This window comes from Chiloscyllium plagiosum, chromosome 25 (assembly GCF_004010195.1).
Source record: "Chiloscyllium plagiosum isolate BGI_BamShark_2017 chromosome 25, ASM401019v2, whole genome shotgun sequence".
Taxonomy (NCBI): Eukaryota; Metazoa; Chordata; class Chondrichthyes; order Orectolobiformes; family Hemiscylliidae; genus Chiloscyllium; species Chiloscyllium plagiosum.
The window spans coordinates 1,855,674-1,864,510 of NC_057734.1; the positions used below are offsets into that span (position 1 = coordinate 1,855,674).

Here is an 8,837-nt window from a genome sequence, read left to right on the forward strand (position 1 = left end):
GATTTTGTACACTACATTAGTTTTACTCATGCTGGGAGCAAACAGGAAGACAGCTAACGATCCGCATCCATGAACATCAACTAGTCACGAAACGACACGACCAGCTATCCCTCGTAGCCACACACGCAGACGACAAGCAACATGAATTTGACTGGGACAACACTACTATTATAGGGCAAGCCAAACAAAGAACAGCCAGGAAATTCCTAGAAGCATGGCACTCATCCACAAACACCATCAACAAACACATCGACCTGGACCCAATATACCGGCCACTACAGCGGACAGCTGAAACTGACAACCGGAAGCGGCAGCGACAGGCCACTATAAATGCCAGAGGAAACACCACAGAAGCGCTTCACAGGAGGCTCCCAAGCACTGAGGATGTCACCTAGACAGGGGACGAAACGTTTGCAACAACAACTTCCAGCTCGGCGAACAGAACCACAGCAGCATTTTTTGTTTTGTACAAGTGTTCTCCCACCCAACCCCACCTCACTCTATCCTCATGGTAAGGAATCATTGGTGTAAATAGTCTAGATATCTTGAAGGGGTAGCTGGATGAACATATTACACACATAGATACCTCTGCTTTTCACTTTGCTCTCATCAGGACACATACAAGAATGTCAAAGGGGACGTCAATTCATTGCTCAGTCCTTCGAGTATAGGAGTAGGGAAGTCAGGTTGAGGTTGTATAGGACATTGGTGAGGCCTCTTCTGGAATACTGTGTCCAGTTCTGATCGCCCAATTATAGGAAGGACATGGATGTAAGTTTGCTCGCTGAGCTGGAGGGTTTGTTTTCTGACGTTTCACCACCATACTAGGTAACATCTTCAGTGAACCTCCGGATGAAGCACTGATGGTGTAGCACCCTTTCTATTTATATGTTTGGGTTTCTTTGGGTTGGTGATGTCATTTCCTATTATTTTTCTCGGGGGTGGTAAATGGGATCGAAGTCAATGTGTTTGTTGATAGAATTCCAGTTGTAATGCCATGCTTCTAGGAATTCTCGTGCGTGTCTCTGTTTGGCTTGTCCTAGGATGGATGTATTGTCCCAGTCGAAGTGGTGTCCTTGCTCATCCGTATGTGAGGATACTAGTGAGAGAGGGTCATGTCTTTTTGTGGCTAGTTGGTGTTCATGTAGCAAGGATATTATTAAGCTGGAGAGGGTTCAGAAGAGATTTTCCAGGATGTTGCTGGAAATGGAAGATTTGAGTTATAAAGAAAGGCTGGATAGGCTGGGACTTTTTTCACTGGAAGATAGGAGATTAAGAAGCGACCTGATAGAAGTTTATAAAGTAATGAAAGGTATAGATAGAGTTAATAGTAGTTGTCTTTTCCTGAGGGTTAGGGATTTCAAGACTCGAGGGCAGATTTTTAAGGTGAGAGGAGAAAGACTTAAAGAAGACATGAGGGACAAATTCTTTACACAGAGGGTGGTTCATGTGTGGAATGAACTTCCTGAGGGGGTAGTGGGTGTGGGTACAATTACAACATTTAAGAGAGATTTGGATAAGTACATGAATAGGGAAAGGTTTTGAGGGAAATGGATCAGGACCAGACAGCTGAGACTAGTCTAGGTTGGGATTATACACCAGCATGGACTGGTGTGGACCAAAGGATCTGTTTCTCTGCTGTCAGACTCTGTGACAAACAGCCTGCTGATAGGTTAGCAAGTGGGTTCTCATTGGTCAAGTGTTGCCATGGCAAATGCACGCAGGAACACTTAAAAGCCAATTTTTGTTTAAATTCACAAACGTAAATTAATTCTGATAAGTTGTTTTGAAAGCGGGTCATTGTGTGCAGCGATATTCAAGTTCTGTCCGAGCTGCCATTGAACAGAAGGATGCAGAGATGGGGCTTCAGGAGGCGGGGGGATGTAGATAAAGCAGGGCTTGTGGCTTGTTTGGAATAGGAACACCAACTGGGGCAGCATCCGAAAACTTGTGATTTGGAATGAATCTGTTGGACTATAACGTGGTGTCATGTGACTTCTGACTTTGTCCATCCCAATCCAACACTAACACCTTCACATTAATACAGGTCACAGTTTCCAAACATCAGGGAAACAGCTACACTTCTCAGGAATTAAATAAAACACCTCAGCAGGCTCCTATTTATATGTATTTAAAAACTTGCATTTAGGTAGCACCTTTCCCAACCAATGGGTCTCTATAATTGATGACGTGTTTTTGAAGTGTGGGCGTTGTTGTAGTGCAGGCAGCTGGGCAGTCAATTTGCATCAATTTAATGGTTCATATTGGCTCCTGGTTTTCTTGTGTGCATTCTCATATTCTCTCAATTTTTCACACAGCTGCCCAGGGCCAGCTCCCAAACCACTGCTGTTCACTTGATTACAAATGGTCTCCTGTGAAATATTGCTGCCTTTTTGCTGCAATTTAAAGGCAATCACATCAGCCTGGAGATGAAACAATATATTATTACTATTATTGAAAGATTTGACAAATGATTGGAATAGGAAGCTATTTAACGGAGCAGGGAGAGATGGTGTAATGAATTGAAGGCAGTAATATTAAACATTAAAATTTCCGGTGGTGCTATCAATGAAGCCATTCAGTGTTTGCCTTCTTGACGTGTCTTGTTTGGCACATAGCTCCATCTGCTGGAATAGACAATAACTGCAGCAGTCAAGACAATAATTCAGCTCCATTTTACAGGTATTGTGGAATTATAGAATCCTACAGTACATAAGAGACCCTTTGGCTGATCGAGTCTGTAGTACTAAAACTGTAAAAGTGTGCTTTGTGTTAGTGACCCTCTGACTAAGGGGAAACAGCTGCTCTCTCTCCACCCTGTCCATGCCCCTTATAACCTTATACACCTCTATAAGGCCTCCCCTTTAACCTTCCCGGTTCCCAAGAAAACACCCCGAGCTTATCCAGCCTCCCTTCATCACTGAAATGCTCCATCCCAGGCAACATCCTGGGGAAACTATTCTGCAGCCTCTCCAGTACAACCACATCCTTCTTATAGTGTTGGGATCAGACCTGCACACAGTATTCCAGCTGTGGTCTAACCAAAGTCCTGTACATCTCCAACATGATCTCCCTGCTCTTACAGTCCATGCTATATCTGATAAAGGAAAGTGTCCCCTTCTCAATCACCCTATTAACCTGCCTTGCCACCATCAGGGATCTGCAGACAGGCACCACCTGATCCCCCTGTTCCTCTGAGCTTCCTAGTGTCCTGTCACTTACTCAATTCTCTCTTGTCTTGTGGCTGCTTCCAAAGTGCATCACCTGACAGTGATCAGGGTTAGATTCCATCAGTCACTGACCTGCCAATCTGACCAAGCCACTTACATCTTCCTGTAACCTAACAACTTCCTCCTTACTGGCAACCAATCTTTGTGCCATCCAGAGTTGCTTGTCATCACGCCCACATTTTCATCTCCATTGTTTATGAATATCACAAACAAAAAGGCTCCCAGCACCGATCCCTGTGGTACTCCACTGCACAACAGGCCTCTATCACCACCCGCTGTCTCCTGTCACTAATCTTGGATCCAATTTGCCAAGTTACCCTGGATCCCACCTTCTATATCAAGTTCCCATTTAGGACCTTTTCAAAACCCTTGCTGAAATCCATAGAAACCGCATCACACTAAGGATGACGATTTCAAAACTAGTCGCTTGTTCATGGAAAACTTGAGTATTGATGAACCGAAAAAACATTTCATCTTGCACTCATCAGGACAATTTGTAAAAGTCATAGAGTCATAGAGATGCATAGCACAGAAACAGACACTTTGGTCCAACTCGTCCATGCTGACCAGGTATCCTAAATTAATCTAGTCCCATCTTCCAGTACTTGGCCTATATCCCTCCAAACCCTTCCTATTCATATACCCATCCAGATGCCTTTTAAATGCTGTAATTGTACCAGCCTCCACCACTTCCTCTGGCAGCTCATTCCATACACGCACCACCCTCTGTGTGAAAAAGTTGCCCCTTAGGTCTCTTTTAAATATTTCCCCTCTCAACCTAAACCTATGCCCTCTAGTTCTGGATTCCCCCACCCCAGGGAAAAGACCTTGTCTATTTACCCTATCCAAGCCCCTCATGATTTTATAAACCTCTGTAAAGTTACCCCTCAGTCTCCGATGCTCCAGGGAACAGTAACAATACAAAGGCAAGACAATATTTATACTGCATGGGAAAAGCGAGCCGATTTGTTGGCGAGTGGACTCTGATTGTAATTAATAAGAGTTAACTATTAAATAGTACTGTAATTGTAATAACAATTGAAGGAGTCAACTTGCTTACAAATTAACTCTCTCTTCCCATGCAGTTTAACTGTTGTTTTGCCTTTATATTAGTAATCTTGCAGATTGACCTGATGAGTGCAATTTCTGTTATGGTGCAGGCTATGGAGAGAATTGATAATAACAACTTACATTTACATAGCACCCTTCACATAGTAAATGCGAGCCAAGGCTTGACAGCTTTTGTGTGACAGAATTTAATATTCAATCTAAAAATCAGGTTCTATGCAGAATTTCCAAGGAGGCAGAGGCACGGAGAGGTTGAAGTAAGAGAATTGTAGAGTCAGGCCCTAGACAGCTGCATTTAAGGCTGTCATTTGTGGAGCAATTAAAACGGGAGATGCTGAAGAGGTCAGAGCTGGAGGAATGTAGAGATCCTGGAGTGTTGTGGAGGTGAAGGAGGTCACGGAGAGGGTAGGGAGGGAATTGAGGACAATGTGAAGTATTGCACTGTAGATCGCGGTGCTACACTCCTGTTTTTGAATCCGGTTCCCTCAGTAAACTCTTGTGTTTGCTCCAATAGGGAGGTATTTCTGGCGGCTGACCCGTAACAGACATTTGGTCTCCTTGCAACCAGCAGAGATCCAGCGGTTTTGGCGGGGGTTACCCAGCAACATGGAAGGTGTGGACTCTGTCTATGAGAGAACTGGAGACCATAAAATAGTATTCTTCAAAGGTAAGAAATTAACTTCTTCAGCTGGGGTATGGCAGGTTCACCCACCTGAACCCACCCCAGTGCACTCTCCAGTCCTTACCCTCTCCACCATTAGCACCTGGCAGGTGTTTGAATCCTGATGAAGGGCTTTTGCCCAAAATGTCAATTCTCCTGCTCCTCGGATGCTGCCTGACCTGCTGTGCTTTTCCAGCACCACACTCTCGACTCTGACCTCCAGCATCTGCAGTCCTCACTTTCGCCAGAGATGTTTGTATCAGTCTAAATGGGCCACCAATAACCATTTCCATCAACTCAACCTCAAACAGCTGGCTACAGTCTCTTAATCTGCTTCTTTCTCACCACCTTGACCCATGGCTCAGTCACAGAAAGAGTTGCAGATTATGATTTCAGAAAAGCTATTATGGTCACATTTAGAGTCATGGGGGGCTACATCACAGGAAAAGACTCTTCAGCCCATCAAGTCTGTATTGATCAAAAACAATGACCTCCCTATTCTAATCCCATTTCCCAGCACGTGGTCTAGAACCCTATATGCCATGGCTTTGTAGGTGTATATCTAAATGCTTCTTCACTGTCCTGCCAGGTACAGTTAGTAAGTTTGCAGATGACACCAAAATCGGAGGTGTAGTGGACAGTGAAGAGGGTTACCTCAGATTACAACAGGATCTTGGCCAGATGGGCCAATGGGCTGAGAAGTGGCAGGTGGAGTTTAGCTCAGATGAATGCGAGGTGCTGCATTTTGGGAAAGCAAACCTTTGCAGGACTTATACACTTAATGAATCGACGTTTCGGGCATAAGCCCTTCTTCAGGATTTCCTGAAGAAGGGCTTACGCCTGAAACGTCGATTCTCCTGTTCCCTGGATGCTGCCTGACCTGCTGCGCTTTTCCAGCAACACATTTTCAGCTCTGATCTCCAGCATCTGCAGACCTCACTTTCTCCTTATACACTTAATGGTAAGGTCCTAGGGAGTGTTGCTGAACAAAGAGACCTTGGAGTGCAGGTTCATAGCTCCTTGAAAGTGGAGTCGCAGGTAGATAGGATAGTGAAGAAGGCGTTTGGTATGCTTTCCTTTATTGGTCAGAGTATTGAGTAGAGGAGTTGGGAGGTCATGTTGCGGCTGTACAGGACATTGGTTAGGCCACTTTTGGAATATTGTGTGCAATTCTGGTCTCCTTCCTATCAGAAAGATGTTGTGAAACTTGAAAGGGTTCAGAAAAGATTTACAAGGATGATGCCAGGGTTGGAGGATTTGAGCTATAGGGAGAGGCTGAACAGGCTGGGGCTGTTTTCCCTGGAGTGTCAGAGGCTAAGGGGTGACCTTATAGAGGTTTACAAAATTATGAGGGGCATGAATAGGGTAAATAGGCAATGTCTTTCCCCTGGGGTCGGGGAGTCCAGAACTAGAGGCCATAGGTTTAGAGTGAGAGGGGAAAGACATAAAAGGTACCTAATGGGCAACTTTTTCACGCAGAGGGTGGTACGTGTATGGAATGAACTGCCAGAGGATGTGGTGAAGATTGGTACAATTGCAACATTTAAAAGGCATTTGGATGGGTATATGAATAGGAAGGGTTTGGAGGCATATGGGCTGGGTGCTGGCAGGTGGGACTAGATTGGGTTGGGATATCTGGTCAGCATGGATGAGTTGGATCGAAGGGTCTGTTTCCATGCTTTACATCTCTGTAACTCTATGACTCTCCCACCCTTACTGGTAGGGAGTTCCAGACTCCCAAAACCCTCTGGGTGGAAGCATTTTTTTTCTCACATCTCCTCGAAGCCTCTTGGCCTGAACCTTCAATCTCCACCCCCTGCTCGCTGATCCCTCCACCAAGGTGAAAGGATTCTTCCTGTCTACCCTGTCCATGCCCCTCATCATGTTCTCCATCTCAATCATGTCCCCCTCAGTCCCCTCTGCTCTAAGGACAGCATCCCCAGTCTGTCCAATCTCTCTCCATCACTGAGACTCTCCAGCCCAGGCAGCATCCTTGTAAATCTCTCTCTCCCAGTGCTATCACATCCTCCCTATAATATGAATTCCAGAACTGCACCCAGTACTTCAGCTGTGGCCTAACCAATATTTTATACAGTTCCAGCATCACCTCCCTGCTCTATACCTCAGCTAATAAAGGCTTCTTAACCATTTTATCTAAGTATCCCACTACCTTAAGGGGCTGGTGAACATGTACATTAGGGTCTCTCGGTGTTTCCTTAGATCCTTCTATTCATCATGTATTCCCTTGCCTTGTTTGTCCTGCCCAAGTGCATCATTTTACACTGATCCAGATTGATCAGCCCATCTGTCCAGCCCATCTATATCCTCATGTAGTCCCAGGCTATCTCCCTCACTATTTACCACTCACAAATTTTCACATTGTTCACAAACTTACAGATCAAGCCTTTCAACTTTTAAATATACCACAAACAGCAAGGGCCTGAACCCTGATCCATATGGGGCCGCACTGAGCACACACTTTCATTCATAAAAACATTCCTCAACCATCACACTCGGGTTTCTGCCACTCAATCAATTCTGGATCCAATATATCAAATTTCCTCGGATCCCACGGGCTGTCACTTTAAGCATTAGTATCGTTTGTGGGACTTTATCAAAAACATGTAATCATGTTGTTTTGTCTTTATATTATATTAAACAGCCCACAGAGATATGTATCAGAATGATAGGATGACAGAGCACATCGGGCGTCTGTTAGCTCCTGGTGCCTGAAGCAGCTGTTTGAGAGAAGTTTCTCACAAACCCCACACCCTGCCCTCTCCCCATGGTCTGGTCATTTGTTTCTGCCCTTTTCAAGTTTGTATGCAATTCCCTTTTGAAGGCAATTGTTGAATGTGCTTCCATCAACTTATCAGGCTTTACAAATATCATTTCATCATTCCCAATTACCATTACGGCTGACTGAGCAATATCTTCCCTTGTGTCACTGTCTACTCTGGCAAAACTCTTCCACATTTGAACACCTCTATTTAACCCTCTCCTTCGTTTTCGCATTGACTGGTCTGGGAATCACAATCTGCCCCATCCCCATCTTGCCCCATCAATCTCCTGTGTTATGTGATTCCCTGTGTTTACAGGAACAGGGTAAACCCTCTGTTAAAACTCAGGGTTTCTCACCATGGTGTGTTTTACTAGCCATCACCAGCTCCTTTTATTCCTTCCCAGGCTGTGGGCGTGGCTGGGTATTATCTATCCTCAATTGCCCATCAGGCAGTTCAGAGTCAGCCACATGGCTATGGGTCTGGAGTGACCCGTAGGTCAGATTTGGTGAGACAGACAGTTTTCTTTTGGTTCTGGCAGATTGGGAAACAGCAATTTGATGCCATTGTTTAAAAAAGGAGGTAGACAAAAGGCAGGTATTGACAGGTCCGTGAGCTTCACTTCTTTAGTGGGGAAAATGTTTGAATCTATAACCGAGGAAGAAATAGTGAGACATCTGGATAGAAATTGTTCCATCGGGCAGGTGTAGCATGGGTTCATGAAAGGCAGGTCATGTTTAACTAATTTACTGGAATTCTTTGAGGACAGTGGTGGAAAATGGGGACCCTGTAGATGTGGTGTACCTGGATTTCCAGAAGGTATTCGACAAGGTGCTGCACAAAAGGCTGCTGCAAAAGATAAAGGTGCAAGGTGTTATGGGTAATGTATTGGGATGGATAGAGGATTGATTAATTAACTGGAAGCAAAGAGTGGGGATAAACGAGTGCTTTTCTGGTTCGCAATCAGTAGCTAGTGGTGTGTCCCAGGGATCAGTGTTGGGATCGCAATTGTTTACAATTCTTAGATTAGATTACATTACAGTGTGGAAACAGGCCCTTTGGCCCAACAAGTCCACACTGACCCGCCAAAGCGCAACC

General features: G+C 44.8%; 1 protein-coding gene across 1 annotated transcript in view; it reads left to right on the forward strand.

Annotated features, from left to right (window-relative positions):
- Positions 1-8,837, forward strand: part of mmp17a (matrix metallopeptidase 17a) — a 94,666-nt gene that overhangs the window by 83,364 nt on the left and 2,465 nt on the right. The window contains exon 8 of the mRNA XM_043715248.1: positions 4,813-4,991. Coding sequence (XP_043571183.1) covers positions 4,813-4,991 — 179 coding nt within the window. The remainder of the gene's footprint in view (positions 1-4,812; positions 4,992-8,837) is intronic.